This window comes from Phacochoerus africanus, chromosome 15 (genome assembly GCF_016906955.1).
Source record: "Phacochoerus africanus isolate WHEZ1 chromosome 15, ROS_Pafr_v1, whole genome shotgun sequence".
Lineage (NCBI taxonomy): Eukaryota > Metazoa > Chordata > Mammalia > Artiodactyla > Suidae > Phacochoerus > Phacochoerus africanus.
The window spans coordinates 41,341,511-41,360,076 of record NC_062558.1 but is presented as its reverse complement, the minus strand read 5'-3'; the positions used below and the strand labels follow the sequence as shown (position 1 = coordinate 41,360,076).

General features: G+C 51.6%; 1 protein-coding gene across 1 annotated transcript in view; it reads left to right on the top strand.

The window, feature by feature from the left end:
- FAM222A (family with sequence similarity 222 member A) overlaps window positions 1-18,566 on the top strand; it is a 55,805-nt gene that overhangs the window by 17,573 nt on the left and 19,666 nt on the right. Inside the window, exon 2 of the mRNA XM_047761253.1 lies at window positions 12,862-12,989. Within this exon, the coding sequence (XP_047617209.1) occupies window positions 12,908-12,989 (82 nt within the window). The 5' untranslated portion in view covers window positions 12,862-12,907. The remainder of the gene's footprint in view (window positions 1-12,861; window positions 12,990-18,566) is intronic.

Here is an 18,566-nt window from a genome sequence, read left to right as displayed (position 1 = left end):
AACTTCATTGGCCTCAGGACGGCCCCTTTGGCATCCATCAGCCTCACCTACAGTCGCACCCACCCAGTGCTCACCCCAAGGGGGTGCCCACTTGGAATCCCAGCCCTCCCTTGGCCTGGCCTAGCCTCAGGCTCAAGAGTCCCGCAGACCTGACTTCATGTCCAGACCCCACCAGGTGACCTCAGACAGACCCTTGGCCTCTGGCCCCTCCTTCCTGAGAGTAGGAGGCGTGGCCATGTCCACACCTCTCAGGAGGGCCTTGAGGCTGAGACATGGCTCCAGCACGTGGTCACTGCTGGATGGAGCAGCCCCCTGCCCAGACCTCCTGAGGAAGAGGCCCTCCCTCTCTTCCAGAAGCTTCCCAGCCCTTGGGCCTCCAGGACACTGCTTGGGGTGGGGTTTGCTTTGCCTCCAGCCCGTGCTCTGCGCACCCACCTACGTTGAGGAACACCCGCTCTGTCCTCTGGGGGTCCAGGTGTTCCAGGCTTACAGAGGGGGTTGTTGGCTTGAAGTGGTAAACTGTGTAGTGAAACCAGGTGGGAGAGACCCCAGGGGCCAGAGCAGATGACGGAGAGGAGCTGTGCGCCCCGGGCCTGCAGGGAGTGATGGGAAAGGAAAGGCCCCAGTGCGTCCTCTGTTTGTTCAGTAGTGATTTTTTGAGCATCTGCTCTGTGCCTGGCCTGGGAGTGGGAAGACTAGAGACGGGTCCTCTAAGCCCCTGTTAGAGGACCAGGTGAGCAAGGGGAGAGGGACAGGGTGGGTATGGAGTGGGGAAGGGGTTCCTGCAGGGCCCCAGAGGATGTTGTTAGAAATTCTTTGGAGGAGGTCCCGTGGTGGCTCAGCAGTTAACAAACCCAACTAGCATCCATGAAGACTCAGGCGTGATCCCTGGCCTTGCTCAGTGGGTTAAGGATCTCGTGTTGTCGTGAGCTGTGGTGTAGGTCATAGATACGGCTTGGATCTGGCATTGCTTGGCTGTGGCATAGGCCAGTGGCTTCAGCTCCAGCTGGACCCCTAGCCTGGGAACCTCCATATGCCATGAGTGCAGCCCTGAAAAGACAAAAAAGACCAAAAAAAAAAAAAAGAAAAGAAAAGAAAGAAATTCCTTGAAGAGTGAGTTCCTGTCGGTGGCTCAATGGGTTAAGAACCCAACTAGTATCTATGAGGATGTGGGTAGGATCCCTGGCCTCACTCAGTGGGTTCAAGGATGCAGTGTTGCCACAAGCTGTGGTGTAGGTCACAGATGTGGCTCGGATCTGGGGTTCCAGGCTTGGCCGCCTACCAGCTGTTCACCTCTGGGCAAGGCAGTCTGTCTCTCTGAACCCAGCCTCTTCCTACCAGGTTGTGGAGAGGGTCGAGGTAGGATGACATTCAGTATGAGGTGATTGAGAGCCGGAGCGTCATACGCTTGGAGGTTCAAACCCCCGCCTTGCCCTTGTAAATAGGGTGGGAACTGGTTGGGTTGCTGTATGGAGCTGTGTGTGGCAGGGGGTGTGAAGCTGAGGGCCGGTGGGGTGCAAAAAGTGGGGAGAAGGTTCTTTTTCCTCCCCCATGACAAAAGTAATATCCCTCTTTTAATATTTGAGAATGGCAAGTCTGATGAAGAAAAATTCCGGCATCATCGAGCTGCCCAGAGCCGGGTCTCGCATCGGGACCATCCTTCCCAGGTGTAGGGCACTGGGGCATAAATGACCATCCTGGCCAAGCAGGGCTCACGTGAGCTGGTGCCTGGACACAGCCAAGCCTGTCCTGGGCCCCGCACTGATCGGCACATTCCAGCCTGGGCTTCTGGGAGCCACCTGCCCGCCCGGCCGTGCAGCAGCCCATTGTCTGGCGTGTGGGGGCTTGGAGCAGCCGTTGTTCTGCACACATCTGATCCCGTCTTTTCCACATCAGATCATTTGTAACCGTCACCAGGCAATCGGGCCCGTCGCTGATTCAATCTCGGCTTTGTGCTGTCACAGCCGTTTTTCTGCGCCGGGCTGATTTTGAAAGGAGGCCCATCTTCTGGGCCCGCTTTTCAGAAGCAGGGGGAGGGAGTGGAGGGGTGTGTGTGTGTGTGCGCGCGCGTGCGTGCGTATACATGTCTCCCCCCTCCCCGTGTACATATGCACACACAGGCCTCTGCTTCTGGTCACCGAGAGTAGCATTTGGAATGAGGTAGGTGGGCAAGGGCCCCAGGCTGCCACCCCTGCCACCATCCCCTACCACCTGCCCACCCTGAGCACCTACTGTGTGCCCCCTCCATTCATCAATAAGATAATTTCAAAGTGGTAATGACAGCGCAGGAACTACAGCGGGGACGGGATAGTGGCTGGGGCAGAGGGTTGCCAGCGTAGACGGAGTGGTCAAGGAGGGCCTCTTGGAAGAGGCGTGAATGAGGAGACAGAGCCGGTCAGAGTGCCACCCCACCTGAACTGAGATGTCCTCTAGGTTGAACAATGCCCTCCCCCACCCCAGACTTCAAAGACTTACTCTGAAAAAAAGAATATAAAATACCCCATTCGTAATTTTTGAATATTGATTACATGTTGAAGTGATAGTATTTTGAATATATTGGATTAAATAAAATACATTATTAAACATAATTCCCCCTGTGAGCACTAGAAAATTTATGACATTATTTCTCTTAGAGAGCACTGGATGTAGAGAGTATTTAGGTAGAGACAAAACTAATTGCTAAGGCCCTGGGGTGAGACCAAGGTTGGCCTGTTAGAGGACCAGGTGAGCAAGGGGAGAGGGACAAGGTGGGTATGGAGTGGGGAAGGGGTTCCTGCAGGGCCTCAGGATGTTGTTAGAAATGGCTTGGAGAGGGAGTTCCCTTTGTGGCTCAGTGGGTTAGGAACCCAACCAGTATCCATGAGGATGTGGGTTGGATCCCTGGCCTTGCTCAGTGGGTTCAAGGATCCGGCATTGCCCTGAGCTATGGTGTAGGTTGCAGATGCAGCTAGGATCTGGCGTTGCTGTTGCTGTGGTGTAGGCTAGTGGCTACCACTCCAATTCAACCCCTAGCCCGGGAACCTCCATATGCAGCATTTGCGGCCCTAAAAAGACAAAAGAAAGAAAGAGAGAGAGAGAGAGAGAGAAAGAGAGACAGAGAGAGAAAGAAAAGAAAAGGAAAGACAGACAGACAGACAGAAAGAAAGACAGACAGACAGACAGACCTAGGAGGCCAGTGGGGGAGTCCTGAGTGGGGAAGGAAGTGAGTTCCACCTAGAAAATCTCAGCCTGCAGGGTGGAACCTGGGGTGCTGGGGCACGTGGTGAGAGCAGTGGACCTGCTGGAGGGTCAGCTAGGCCCGATTTGCTTCCCAGAAAGCTGACTGCATCCGTCTGTCTGTCTGTCCTGGATTTCAAAACCTCTGGGCCTTCCCCTCATCCTGCCTCTCTCTCCACCCACCTCCACCCTCCCCAAGCAGCTGTCAAGTCAGTGAATTTACAGTGCACCCCAGCTCCTTGTCTCCAGGTGGCCAGGGGTTGAAATCCCTTCTGAAAAGTTATTTTTAAAAAACAGAATTGATGGCATATTTACCATAGAAAAATTATAAATACAGAGAAGCATGAAGAGGAAAAATCAAACACCCCAGAGACAGTGGCACAGCTGGGATTGAACTCATGTGGCCTGGCCCCTGCACCCCAGATCTGAAATCACGGTGCCCTGTGGCCAGATGACACAGAGGGACCTCCCCCACCAGAGAAGGGCTTGGGGACTCTGCAGCCCCCATCTCCACCACAGCAAGGGCAGAATGGGAGACCTGGCCCACTTAAGAGTGGGGTTTGCCTCTCAGGGGTTAATACATTTATGTTTGTGCTCTTGCTGGGCCCTGTCCTGTGTCTCCAACCCTGCCTAGAAGGCTCCACTCATCTTCTGCCCCAGCCTGACCCCCAGAAGCATCTGTTGATCCCCGGCTTAAAGACCAGCGCTCACAGGCTGCTTTTATCTCCCACCAGCCGCTCCGCCCGCCCCGCCCCGCCCCCCTCCTAAGCTTTTCTCTCCTAAGGGCTCCTTTCCGCCAGGGCCCAGCCTTCCTCTGTTCTTCCCCTACCCCCAGGGTCTAATCCTTGCACCGCCTCTTCTGCTGGGTTCCTGCTGCCTCTGGAAGCCCCTCCCCGCCTTGGGCCTCTGTTTCCTCACCTGTACCCAGAACGCAGTAATCACCTCTCTCCTGCCAGGCTTGGGGCTGGTTAAATGAGGTGAAGTCTGTAAAGTGCTGAGCCCATGGGGAACACTAAAAATAAAAACCAGCTCCTATTAGTGCTCTGAGTATTAGATTTTCTCCTTCCCTGTGCCAGGGTTAACCCTGAGTTGTGAAGGCGGGGACCTGGGGAGCAGGCAGGGGAGGAGGTGAGAGGATGGCTTGGGTGCTGCAGTGGGGCTTACCCGTGCCCTTTGCACAATGTTGCTTCTCCCATACCCACCAGCCCTGCAGTCCTCTGAACACGTTGCTTCTCCCGGAAGGTTCCATGACCTCCCAAACTACTGGACTGGAGCCCTTCTGCTGGAGCCCCCAGCCCCATGATCTGTATCATAGTGTTGATGACACTTGGTATTGGCTCCCGGCTTCACCCCCCCCCCCCCCGCCACCCCACCCCTTTGCTGGAAGGTGACTTGCCACTTGCCCTTAAGGAGCCTACCTAGATCAGAACTAGGAGGGGAACAAATGACTTGCAGGGTGGGTCCCTGCCCTAGACATCCTCCCTGGGATCTGGCTCTCAGGGAAGCTGGGTAGGGAGTTCTGAGATTTGGGGGCTTTGCTCTCCCAGCGGGGGCTTCTCCAGTATGCATTTGCATGACAGCACGCACACACACACACACGCACACACACACACACACACACACACACCCATACCCATTCACTCCCTAGGTACTGTGGTGCAGGTGCAGGTCGCTGGGAGAGGGCCAGCCAGGTCTGCTGCTGGTGGCAGTGACTGCCCATCTCACCCCATCACTGAGGGGTCGGCTTTCAAGCCTTCATGAGCCTCTCACTTACCCTTGCACCCAGCACCTGCTCTTAGTCTCTCCTTGCCCTGAACCAGCACTTGTCCACAGGAGTCAGATTTCCCCACCTTGAGGCTTGGGGAACCCTGCCCCTGTCCCCTCTGTCCTGGTGACCCTGCCTGGCCTGGCACAGAGGAGGTGCTCTGAGTTTCTCCTCCAGCAGCCTAGCGCTGCTTTAGGTTAACTCCCCACTTTCTTTCAGGTCCCTCTACACTTGCCTGTGTAGCTCCCTGCCTTCTTCACTTGGCTATTTCCTACTTACCTGTTGATAATAATTGTAAACGATACTAATAACAGCTACCACTTAGTGAGTTACTGCTGTTACCCCAGCGCTTTATTTGTACTAAGCTGTGGTAAGGAATTAACCCCTTTTTCAGAACACGAAAGCAAGGCTCAAAGAGATGAAGGCATGTGCCCAAGGCCACAGAGTGAAGGGATAATTCTGGGATTTAGTTAAAGGACAAAGCTCAAGCATCTGGTTCTGAAGCCTGGGACACAATACCGTCACCCTCCTTATAAGGCAGCAGGGCTGTCCCTTTGTCTTGACACCCAGGCTAGGTAGGGTGGCCCCATCAAGTGCATGACTCTCTGCCTTGTAATTGCCCCTCTGACGCACACACCCATCTCCTGGCATCCACCTCAGCATCCAGCAGAAGACCTGACACACAGTAGGTGCTTAATTTGTCACACTGTCCCTAGAGATTGGAGTGCTGCCCAGGGAAAATAACCTCAAGGTAGTTCCCATGGCGACAGACGTCATTAGGCTCCCAGGCTCCACCCAGCCCCTTTCTCCTGGTTGCAGGCAGTGGGAGCTGGCCGTGGTGCTGAAGGGCCCTGGCACAGCCGCCCACCCCAGACAGCAGCTCCTGTGTCCCAGTCAGATGCTTCCTGAGCCCGTCCTTGCCCCAGTTTCCTGGGCCAGCCTCTTGCCCACTCTTCTTTCGTGAGACTGTTTCCTGAGGGCCTACTATGCATGGGCACTGGTCATGGCACCGTGAACCCACGGAGGAGGGATGAGGGAGAGCCCTACAAGGTACTCCATTCCATTATTCATCAAAGATTTATCAGGCATCTTGTATGTCTGCAAGAAACCTTTGGGGAACCTGACTTCAGTTGAACATAAAGTAGAATTTCAAGGGTTTTCAAGCAGAAGGGATTGCAGGGCAAAGGCCTGCAAGTGTGTAGGTGAGAGGCATGTCAGGAGGGATGCTCGCCTCCGGACTCTGCTGCCTGCCATCCAGAATTCATGATTGGTGGTTCACCCTTTGGTCTCCTCTGTGGCCCAGAACCACCAACATCTGTGGCTCCAGCGCCCCGCCTAGGGCCAGGCCCTGAAAAGGTGCAAGGAACTAGGAGCTGGCGATTAAATGGAGGGGTGTTTTCTCCCAGGCAAGCGGCTGGCACCTCTGTCCTGGTATCAGAGGGAGCCAGGTTACGCTCTGTAGCCCAATTTGCATTTTAGAGAGACCTCTGGCCTGTGGGGGTAGGGTCGGGTGCAGCGGTAATCTTGAGTAATCCTGGCCATCAAGGAGGCCTCCTCTTGGAAGGGGGCAGTACCCTCCCCCCCACCCCAACCTTAAAAAAAGAAAGTGAAAATCCCCTTTCTGGTGCTGCGACCCAAATGGCAGTGGGAAATAATCACTTTTCACAGGCCCCTTATCCACAGCCAAGCCCTGCGCCAGTTTAATCAGCAGTGCCAGTGTGACTTGAAGATTCCCGGCCTTGAGAGATCAGGAGAGGGGTTAAAGAAAATTACCCTCGCCTCCTCCATGCTAATGTAATCTCTAACCAGATCTGCCTAGCCGCAGCTCAAATTGCTTTTTAGATTAACATTTAATTATTAACAGGGTCCCCTGGAAGGCCTCAGGCTCGGGCTTGGAACAGAAATGGGGGAGGGAGCGGCAGGAGGGGGTGGGGTTGGCCTTCTGGCTGCCTTGCAGAGAGACTGAGTTGGGAGGGGCAGAGGGGGGAAAGATAGGGGAGAGTGGGGTCAGGAGGGGAGCAAGAAAGGAGACAGCAGTGAAGAGGAAGGGGAGAGCCAGGATGTTGAGGCAGATGGAGCAAGGCACAGCCCTAGAGGCAGAGGACTGAAAGAGACAGGGGATCCGGCTGTCAGGGGAGGGCTGTGCACCCAGATGCCCCACAGCACTCCTGGGCAAGGGTCCCTCCGCCCTCTGTCCTGGCCAAGGGCAGTTGAAGGGACATCAAGCTTTCTGAGGCTTTGTGGTGGTGGGAAGGGATCCAGAGAAGGACCCCATTTGGGGCCACACAGCTGGATCTGACCCCTGCTCTCCCAGGCTGGCAATCCAGGGCTCATTCCCCTCCCCAGGCTCTGGTCCTCCTGCTTCTCTTCGAAGTCTTCCCTGCATTTGGGGGCAGACTCCAGGGCCAGGATAGGGTGAAAGAGGGGTTGGAGGTGAGAACTGTGAGAGGGCTCCTGGCCCCTCCCAGTGAAGGTTGTGAGGCCACAGGAATAGCAGGCATCTCCTCCGCCTATTTTTTGGGAATTCAGAATCCTGACTGTCTACCTGGCACTTAACATGTGGGTTTTTACCAGCTTCCTGTCTCATCCTCACTCAGGATCCCAAGTCCCTCAAGGACAGACTGCGTCTAGAACCCCCCTTTGGGTAGATTCAGGCCTGTGTCTTGCACACAGCTAGTGTACTGGATCATGCTTGAAAGCCACGTGGTAATATCCCCTTGTATTCAGGCTTGAAGGTCACTCGCCATCAAGATTCAGTGAGGGAAACAGAGTCAGAGAAGGGCTGTGACTTCCTTAAGGTCACTCAGGCCATCAGAATCCCAGGGCTTGGCCCCTCCCTGGCAGGTACAACCCTAAGCTTTCCGGACCGGCCCTCTCCTCTGAACTCCTAGCCCCACTGGACTCCAGAAAGGCATGGCATGATCTTCTCCTCTAAGCCACAACCAGTCTTTGGCCTTGAGTGGAGCCACAGAGGCCAGAGTGGGCGGCACCAGGGAGGAAGGAAGGATGAGGGGCTGGCAGTGACACTGCCCATGGCCTTCACAGGTCACAGCCTCGCCCTGCTGTACAACACAAGTATGTCCTTGGAGTCTGCCCGCCCCAAGGCCAGCCCAGCCCATCGAGGGGCAGCCTGCTGAGCTGCAGGATGCATGGGGAAAGTTCTGCCAGCCTGCTGCTACAGGGAAGTATCGGAGGCTGGAGACAGAGGCCAGGAAAGTCCACTTGTAACAGGCTGGACCTGGGAGAAGGAAGGCAGTTCTGGTTGGGTGCTCTTTTGTCACCAATTTCCATACTGCCAGCACCTGGCATGACGCTGCCCCCCCAGAGATGCTCAGGGAGTGTTTGCTGCCTGACTGAATGAGTGACTGAATGGCTGGATAAATGACAGCCACCCAGGAATGGTTCCCTCGCAGAGGCAGGGCCTTGCTTTAGCCATCTCAGTATTGTCCTGCCCACAAAAGGCCTCACATGTTGTCCTCCGTGAATGTTTATGAGATGAGTAAGTGGCTTCCTGGGAGACCCCCTTCCTCCTTCTCCTCCTCTCATCTCCCTCTCTGTGGTCCCAGCCCCTCCTGGAGCAGAATCAAAGTCTTGGCACTGAGGAGAAGCAGTACTTGGCTGCTGTTCCTTCCTGCCCAGCTGTCTGGGAGCTGGGGGCTCATGCACCCTCCCCCGCCACACCATGAGGGAGCCAGGGCTGGAGTGGAGGCCGACGGTGTGGGGCTGAGGGGCTGGCTGGGGTTGACATCCTCAGGCTCTGTCATCTAAAAGCTGTGTGACCTTAGGCAGATTACTTCCCCTCTCTGTTTCCTAATCTGTGAAATGCGGCTAAAAATAGAAGCCACCCCAGAAGCAGCTAGGAGGATGCGGTAAGGAATAACAGACAGGATGCAGATGTGGCATGGCCCAGAGGGAGCATTCAGTAAGTGTGCGGTGCTATTATTAGCACTAACACGCATACTGTTATTTCCAAGCTCCCCGTTCGCCCTGGAGGTGTGGGGGGTGCTGGGGGTGGCTCCCCAACAGCCCCTGCAGCCAGACAGGCTGGAAAAGATGACAAAAGGTGGGCAGGCCAAAGGCCCCAATTCCCTGTTCTTTTAATAAAAATAAAGACAGCCTTTAGACATCCTTCTGCTGTGTATTGTTCTGCCAAGGCGTGCAGTGCAGCACAGACTCAATTTCTCCTCGGACTTGGAAAGTTCCTTCCTTTCTTTCCCCTCCCCTGTCACATTTCCTTTATCTAAATCCTCAGCTATGAAAGGGCATATCGACAGCTGGGGGCGTTATCTGGTGGAGGGGACCTTTTCCTAGGGGTGCCGCCGAGATAAGGCGTCTTATCAGCCCCTATGTCGGGGACGGGGACGGTGCCAAAGCATTCTAATCATTGAGGCTTGCGACATTCCCTCCCTCCCCCCTTTTTATTATTAAAGTCACAAAAGACCTTGGGCTTATAAACAGCCCGATTTGCAGATAGAGTTTCAAAAATGAGCAGCGCTCCCAGGATGGCCAGTGGCTGGGGGAGTAATGAGTCGGGGTGGGAGCTCTGAGGGGCTGGCTTTCTGCAGAAGGGATGATGCCAAGCTGAGAGGGGGCAGGGGGACAGGGTGGAGCCATGGGAAGATCATGAGTATTTTAAGCACCTGCCCCAGTCCTGTCTCTAGCTTGCTGTGTGACCTTGTACAGGACGCTTGACTTCTCTGGGCCTCGGTCCCTTCATCTGACAATAACCAATTCATGGATTCAGCCATTCATTCAACACCTATTTATTAAGTGATTACTCTTTGCCAGGCAGTGGGGAGAAAGAGACAAATAAGACATGGTCCTTGCCCTGGAGAAACTCACAGTCCAGTGGAGAAAGAGAGACATGAAAATTGGCAATTACAACTCAGTGTGATTAGGGCTGTGAGCGGGGATGCCCACGGGAGGGGAGCCAGAGTCTGAGTTAAAATGGATCAAGTGGCCGTGCTGTAAGCAGAGGGACCAGCACCAGCAAAAGCTTGGAGGCGTGAGCCTGCAAGAGTGGAGGGAAGGCTAGGAGAGACTGGAGGCTGGGGGGCAGCTCATAGTGGCCTTGAGGGCCAGGTGAGGAGGGTTAGGCTTCATTCTGAGGCCAGAGAAACATTTTAAGGCCAACAAGAGGGCTCTGCTCTATTTGTCTTTTTCGTAGATGATGCAGATGGTATAGAGCTGGCCCTGTCCCCCTCCCACACTGCCCCCCCACCCCACCCCCCACACTCCTGCCTGAGCAGCAGGGCATGGGGTTTCTGGGAGAAGAGGCTCTGAGTTGGGGGGATTGGGAGTGTTGAGAAAGAAATTCCTCCTCACCAAGTGAGGCCTGTCTCTCAGGCTTCTGGGCCTCCAGAAGCAAGAGGTGCAGTGATCCTGGCGGCTGTACCAGGAAAGCTGAACTGAGGGCTTAATGTGGATCCATCTCCTCTGAGGAATCCTCTATGGCCCCGAGATGGGCCAGAACTGCCTGCACATCCACTGTCAGGTCACTGTGAAAACCAGAGCCCTACTGGGAGGGCAGTTGATGAGAGGCCCCAGAATAGGCACCCTGCCCCTCACCCAATAAGCAGTGCAGCCTCCAGCCTGCCTGGGGCTGGGAAGCATGGCCCCAGGGAGGTGGGGGGATGGCTGGAGAGGGGCTGGGATTTGGGGCCCCTGGCACCTGATGAAAGGCTGAAGATTGGGAGGACCTCCCAAGATGGGGTTGGGTTTGGCCAGGATCCTGGAGAAAAATGACAGGGGAGGGATCATGGAGGTGCTTTATAAGGCCTGAGAGGGCAGTAGTTCCTGTGGAGTCACACAGCAGGTGCTGGTTCTATGCTTCCAGCCCTGGTTTCCTCTGCATGCCTGGTGGCTGGCCTCCCTCCTTCCTGTGGGCAGCAGTGTAGCCCAGTGGTGAGAGGACAAGCCTGCTTCTCTCTAGCCTCTCCCATCTATGGAGGGAGAGGTCTTGCCTGGGCCCTGCAGCCGGCTGGCCTTCCCTGGCCATTCCCTCTGTCCCCTAACCCTGGTGTCAGGGGAGCAAGTGGCCGCTGTTTGGGGGTTGGAGTTGGGGCGAGGGGCTGGGCTGCCAGGGTCGCCACAGGCCTCTTACCCTCCAGGTGGGCACACAATCATCCGTGTCCTCAGATGAGGATGAGCCAGAGGGTGAGGAGGGGCGTGTCACTCTGGGTAGGCGGGGCTTAGGCTAGGTGTGCCCGCCCTGTCTTCAGGGAAATGTACGTATTGCGCATGCACCACCACGCACCTGTGCCGCATGGCGGGCAGTGTGTCCGCGTGTCCCCGGTATCCGAGGGGACCCACTCCCCGTGTGTGTGGGTGTGACCCAGAGGGCCCCAGAGAGGCCCACTCCCAATGCCCGCTCACGTCCCAAGTCCCCTGGGAGCGGCGCCTCGTTCCTGCAGTCAAGGGTTTTCATTCCTGCAATAAGCCCCACTTCATTCCCTTTTTAAACTGTATAATTTCTGCCTGATTGTAATGGCATATTTTAAAATTACCAGAAATCAAAGCCAGGAAGTGGATACCGCAGCTTTTATTGAGTCGCTGCGTTAAGGCTGGCGACTGGGGGGGAGGGGGTTATGAGAACCACCGACCCTCCCCCATCCACCCCCCACTTTTTTTTTTTTCTGAGACAGTAATAGGAGAAAATTGGTTTTGAAACTGAATAAAAGTCCCTTTCAGAGTAAATCATTTCTTTCAGGCTACCTTTGCTGAAAGTAAAATAGAGCATAATGAAAGGTGGTTACGTGATTGTCTTTCATTTACCGAGAGTCCAGGACAGACAGGAGGCTGCTACCGTCTCGGGGAAATACAAGATTGGAATAATTGCGTGGTAACAAGGAGCTTGTTGTGAAATTAGTATCTTAAGAAAGTAGTGAAAAAAGGCTTTTCCTCATGAATACTTCATTATTAGAAGAAAGCGGCAGAATTTAGGGCTCCAGACACCTGTTTAGTATTAAATAACTTCCCTTTCATCCCTTTCAACACCCCCCCACTAACACCCCCCTCCACCTCCGCCTTCTTTTTTAAAACTAGCCCAGCTTAGCAGCTCAGGCCCTGGGGGAGGGGGTGGGGTGGAGACAGAAGCGCCCAAGCTGGCAGGACATTAGGAAGGTCCAAGTTGAACCCACACCTGGGCCCACCTTCTCCTTTCTGGCCAGAAACCTCCCACCCTCTCCCCATCCATCCAGGGCAGGCCCTGGGTTCCTGGGAAGCTGGGTTGTGTGAAGAAGATGCTCATTTCCATGTGAGTCTGGATGAGTGACAGACGTGGACCTGTGCAGAGCCATGTCTGAACTGCCACCTATGGGGGACCTCTCCACAGCCTGACAGGGCAGTGCTGCCCGGGGTGGCCCTACCCTTTACATCTGGGGTAGGCAGCTTGGCCAGGGAGCCCTGATGGGCCTTGGGGCCTGGGCTCAGGGCTCAGTCTGAGACCAAGGCCAGGTTCAGACCCAGTCAGGGTTGGAGCACCCCCTGTCCTCCCAGGGTCACCCTCCCGAACACCTCCCCTCCAGGGGTGCTGTAAGAACACTCCAGGCAGGGGGCAGACCAATACTTCATCAGTGGCAGTTCCTGGGCAGCCCCCTGTGTCAGTTCCAGAGATGACCTGATGGGGTCTTTGCCCTTGATGGGGGTTGGTACAGATTTGCTGGCAGGTGGTTACAACACAGCTGGAGGCCACCACCCCTGGGAGGACAGCTTGCTGAGGGAGCACAGATGGGGTGAGGATCTGAGCAGGCCTGAGGGTGTCTGGAAGCACACACAGACCCCTACACTGAGCAGGGCGGGTTGCTGGCTGTGACTCCCAGTCCGAGTAGGTGGGAGGTGGCCCTGCATCACCAGCACCTTGTCTGTCTCTGTCCTCACAGGGACCCTGCCGCAGAAGGCGCCCTGCCACAGGCCCCCAGCTCAGCCATGCTGGCCTGTCTGCAGAGGACCCAGAACGCCCCAGGCCAACACCTGGCTTGCCCGACCAAGAGCCTGGAGCTGCGCAAGTGTGAGTGACACGCCCCTGTGTGTCCCCGGCCCCGCCCCTTCCTCTACCCTCTCCGAGTCACCCAGGCTGGCTCTCCCCTGGATACACTGAGCTCCCCGACCCCAGCACAGGCCATCTACGTCTGCCCACCACGACCCCGCTTTGGACCAGCTGTGTCTCCCAGGCCTTCCCCATGCTGTGCTGCCTCCCTTTGTCCAGCTGACTTCCACAAAGCATGACCTTCCAACAGGCCTCTCTGACCACTACCAGCACCACAGCCCCAACCCCAGCACTTCTCTGCAACCCCACCATGTCTGTCTCTGATCTTCATGGTCCTGCATCGGCAGAGCAGGATAAAGGGGAAGCAAATATAGCTGGTTCTTGAACAATACGGGTTTGAAGTGTGCAGGTCCACTTAGACATAGATATGCTTCAGCAGTAAACTTCAGTATTATCGGGTCCATAGTTAGTTGAATCCATGGATGTGGAAGAACCAAGGATACGGAGGGCCAACTATAATTTATACTTGAATGGACCCCTACATTATTCAAGGATCGGGTGTAGTTCTGAACAGGATCCTGGCTTGGAGCTTGCAATGCTGTGTGATTTTGGGCACGTCCTGTCCCTCTCTGGGCCGTGTTTTTTCGGTGTGTCAGATCAAGGAGCTGGACTTAGGGACCTCCAAGGGTCTGTCCTCCTTTGCCATCTAGGACAGGGACTGAGCTGATCTGATTATTTTTATCCACCATTGGGTTTCTTTTTGAAGTATTTAGAAACATTTAAAATCAGGGAGATTTGTATAAAAATCCGGATCTAGTGTCTCTTGAACATCATATCAGAGGATCTGGTAACAGAAGCCTGTGTGCCTGTATTGCGCTATTGGTTTGAATGGAACCACTGCCTTTTTAAAGGGGGATACTCACCTCCAGTGCACCACAGTCCCTACCCTTCCCTATTGCCTTTATCCTAGCACAGGTTCAGTTGCCATTTATCATTGTGCTTACTGCTGTTGCTTTTTTCAATATGTCTTTATCTTTAGACACAGTATAATAGATTCATGTGGTCCAGTATTCAAAAGAAATGAAGGGCTACAGAGACAAAAGCCTTTTTCTCCCACTGTTGCATAGCCCTGTCTCCTTCCAGAGGCAGCCAATGTTATCAGCCTCCTGTGTGTCCTCCCAGATGTGTTTTGCACATCCCAGCAAATATGTGTATATACACATATTTTACCTACACCTTTTTTCACCTAGCAATACATCCTATATGTCAGCAACTAAAGAGCTTCCTCATTCTTTTGCCATATAGTTTTTCATAGCATGGATGATCCAAAGTTTATTTGACCAGTCCCCTAAGGAGACCTATATGAACCTGTTGCCATCCCAAGCAGTACAGCAACAAACTCTGTCACTGTGTGTCACAAAGGTGTGAATGAAACTATAGTGTAAACCTCTACAAGTGGGAAGGTTGAAGGTATGTGCATTTGTAATTTTGACAGATGTGGCTTGACTGGTTTATCTATTCACATCTTCTTGGTCCATTTTTTCCATTTGTCTTTATTGATTTGTAGGAGCTCTTTGTATATGATGGAATTAGACTTCTATCATATGAATCGCAGATGTCTTCCCCAAGTTGTCATTTGTCTTTATTTCTGCCATGGAGGTATTTTCATGAAGTGAAATTGTCAGTATTTCTTTTTATGGCCTTTGGATTTTGTGTCATACTTAGAATATCCTTTCTCATGCAGAGATTAAAAAAAAAAAAACTTCCCCAGGGTTTCTTCTGATTTAATGGCTTAACTTTTAAAATATATATGATCTCCGATTGGTACTTTATCTGGTGTAAAGTGTGAGGTATGGATCCAAGTGTATTCAAATATCAGTGCAATACTGTTAACTACTGCAACAATATAATGCATTTTAAAATATGAGAGTTCCCGTGGTGGCGCAGTGGTTGACGAATCCGACTGGGAACCGTGGGGTTGCGGGTTCAGTCCCTGGCCTTGCTCAGTGGGTTGATGATCTGGCGTTGCTGTGGGCTGTGGTGTGGGTTGCAGACGCGGCTCAGATCCCGTGTTGCTGTGGCTCCGGCGTAGGCCGGTGACTGCGGCTCCGGTTGGACCCCTAGCCTGGGAATCTCCACGTGGCCGTGGGAGCGGCCCAAGAAATAGCAAAAAGACAAAAAATAAATAAATAAATAAATAAAATTCTGATGGCTTCATTGAGATATTATTGACATACCATACATACAGTCCACCCATTTGAAGTGTACCATTCAGAGGTTGTTAGTATATTTACAGAATTTTGCAACCATCAGTTCATTTTATTTATTTATTTATTTATATTTCTTTTTTGTCTTTTTGGTATTTATTGGGCCGCTCCCGCGGCATATGGAGGTTCCCAGGCTAGGGGTCCAATCGGAGCTGCAGCTGCCGGTCTACACCAGAGCTCACGGCAACGCCGGATCGTTAACCCACTGAGCAAGGGCAGGGACCGAACCCGCAACCTCATGGTTCCTAGTCGGATTCGTTAACCACTGCGCCACGACGGGAACTCCAGCACAGTTCATTTTAGAGTATTTTTATCACCTTAAGAAATCCCTGGGAGTTCCTGTTGTGGCAGAGCGGGAATGTATCCAACTAGTATCCATTAGGATGCCGGTTTGATCCCTGGGCTCACTCAGTGGGTCAGGGATCTGGCGTTGCCGTGAGCCATGGCGTAGGTCGCAGTTGCAGCTCGGATCTTGTGTTTCTGTGGCTGTGGCGTAGGCTGGCAGCTGAAGCTCTGATTCAACCCCTAGGCTGGGAACTTCCATATGCCGTGGGTGCGGCCCTAAAAAGAAAAAAAAAAGAAAGAAAGAAACCCCTTCCCCATCAGCAGTCACTCCCTCGCCCTTTCTCTATAGATTCCCCTGTTCTGGATTTCTGTAAGGAACTCATTTAGTCTGTGGCCTCTTGTGACTGGCCTCTTTCCCTTTGCATAATGTTTTCAAAATACATCCATATTGTAGTGCGTATATAATACTTTTTTTTTTTTCTTTTTAGGGGCACACCCGGAGCATAGGGAATTTCCCAGGCAAGGGGTCAAACCAGAGCTGCCACAGCCAGCCTGGGGCACAGCCACAACAATGCCAAATCCTACTGCCTCTGCGACCTACACCACAGCTGATGGCAACGCCAGATCCTTAACCCGCTGAGCAAGGCCAGGGATCGAACCTGTGTCCTCATGGATACTAGTCAGATTCATTTCTGTGGAGCCACGATGGGAACTCCCTAATACATTTTAATATCTGGTGGTGCTTCTTGCTCCTTGCTTTCTCCACTCTCTTACACAGAATTTCTTTGGTTTTCTGTCTGGACTATGGAATCAACTTATCTAGGTTAAAAAAAAAAAATCCTGTTTTGCTATTGCATGAGATTTATAATTTAGGAAAAAATGGCATTTTTACAGTGATGTCTTTCCCTCCAATAACATGATCTATACCTTTCTGTTTGTTCAGACTTTTGTGTCCCTTGGAATGTCTTAGTATTTCCATTCATTTAGATCTTGCACGTTTTAGAAGTTTACTTCCTTTGGAAAGTTAACCTTTCTTGGCTAGTCTTTTCTTCCATAAAGAGAGGTTGTTTATATAAAGGCAGTTAACTCCTGCCACCTTACTGAACTCTTTTAATGTCTGTAATGCTTTTTCAATTTATTCTCTTAGGTTTTCCAGTTATACTATCAAATCATTTGCAAATGGTAATTTGACCTCCTTCTTTGCAAGTTTTATACCTTGATACCTAAATTTTATTTAATAGTGTTGGCTACTATCCCTGGAACAATGAAAAACAATAGTGGCGGCATTCTTGCTTTGTCTGACTTTAACAAGAAGCTTCTAGGATTTCCTCATTACACAAAATGCTGGTTTAGGGGCAGATATTTCATCAGATTAAATAAGCGTCCATCTATTCTTGTTTTATTAAGAATTTAAAAAATCAGGAATGGAATTTGAACTTTACCAAATGACTTCTCAGTGTATGTCAAACTGGTATTTTTTCCCCTTTGATCTATTAATATGAATAATATAGAATTCTTAATAGTGAACCATCCTTGCATTCCTGGTTAGTTCCCACTTGGTCATGATAAAGGCTTTGTTATACTGTGAGATTGGATTTTCTAATTTTTTTAGGTGTTTTGCCTCAATTTCATCAGTGAGAATAGTCTTTTTTTTTTTTAGTTTCTTTTTTTTGGGAACAGTCTGTTGAGTTTTGCTAGCAGCGTTTACACTTGCTTCATAAAGACAATGGAGGCTTTCCTTCTTTGTGCTTAATATCACATTAAGTAGAAATGGACTGTTTTTTAAAGATTGATTGATCCTTCATGAAGCCGTCTGAGTTAGTGCATTCATGGAGCGGCTGGATAGATAGCTCTGAGGCATACTATTTCTTCTGTAATAATTGATCTAGCTGTTCCTTTTTTTTTTTTTTTTGTCTTTTTGCCATTTCTTGGGCCGCTCCCGCGGCATATGGAGACTCCCAGGCTAGGGGTCGAATCAGAGCTGTAGCTGCCGGCCTACGCCAGAGCCACAGCAACTTGGGATCCCAGCTGCGGCTGCAACCTACACCACAGCTCACGGCAACTCCAGATCCTTAACCCACTGAGCAAGGCCAAGGATGGAACCCGCAACCTCATGGTTCCTAGTCAGATTCTTTAACCACTGAGCCACGATGGGAACTCCATGATCTAATTGTTCTTGAATGCATTTGGTAAATTATGTTTCTCTAGAAAAGCATCCATTTTATCTAGGTCTTCAAATATATTTGCATACGTTGCACAAAATAATTTAAATTCTTTTAAATAATTATCTCACCCTTGTTTCTTACATTGTATATATTGTGCTCCCCTCCCCATTTTTAAAATTAGGTTAGTTAGCTAATGAGGTTATCTATTCCCCCTCTCCCACAGAACCATTTTTAGGAGATCCATTTATTAGTAATTACCCTTTTCTGGTTTCTAGTCCATTAATTTATGCATTTGTCTTGATTAAAATCTTCCTCCTGCTTTCCTTTTTAAAATCTCCCTGGTGGCTCAGCAGGTTAAGGAGCCGGCATTGTCACTGCTGTGGCCTGGGCCGCTGCTGTGACACAGGTTCAATGCCTAGCCCAAGAACCTGTACGCCGTGGGCATAGCCAAAACAAATTTCTTGAGAAGCTTAAATCTTCACAGTGCTAAGCAAGAAAAAAAGAAAAATTAAGGCTCTGAATCCTCTGAGCACTGCTTTGGCTATATCCTATAGGTTTTAATATATAGTATTTTTATTATCAGTATTTTCTAGATAGTTTATAATTTGGGCTTTGATTTCTTTGATTTCAGTATCATTTGAGTTCCATCTATCCACCCAGGTAGTAGGTGCTTTTGCATTTTGTTAGTTCTAGTTCTCTTGCCTCATAATCAGAGAATATGGTCTATGATTTCTACTTTTTTGGACTTCAGTGAAGTCCTCTCTTTGTGCTATAATCGATGGTCATTTTGCAAGTTTTGTGACTTTTAATGGGGATTTGAAAAGTTGTGGCTTTGTTTCCATGATTCAGAGTTTGGTGTTTTCCAGTTGTATTTACCTCAC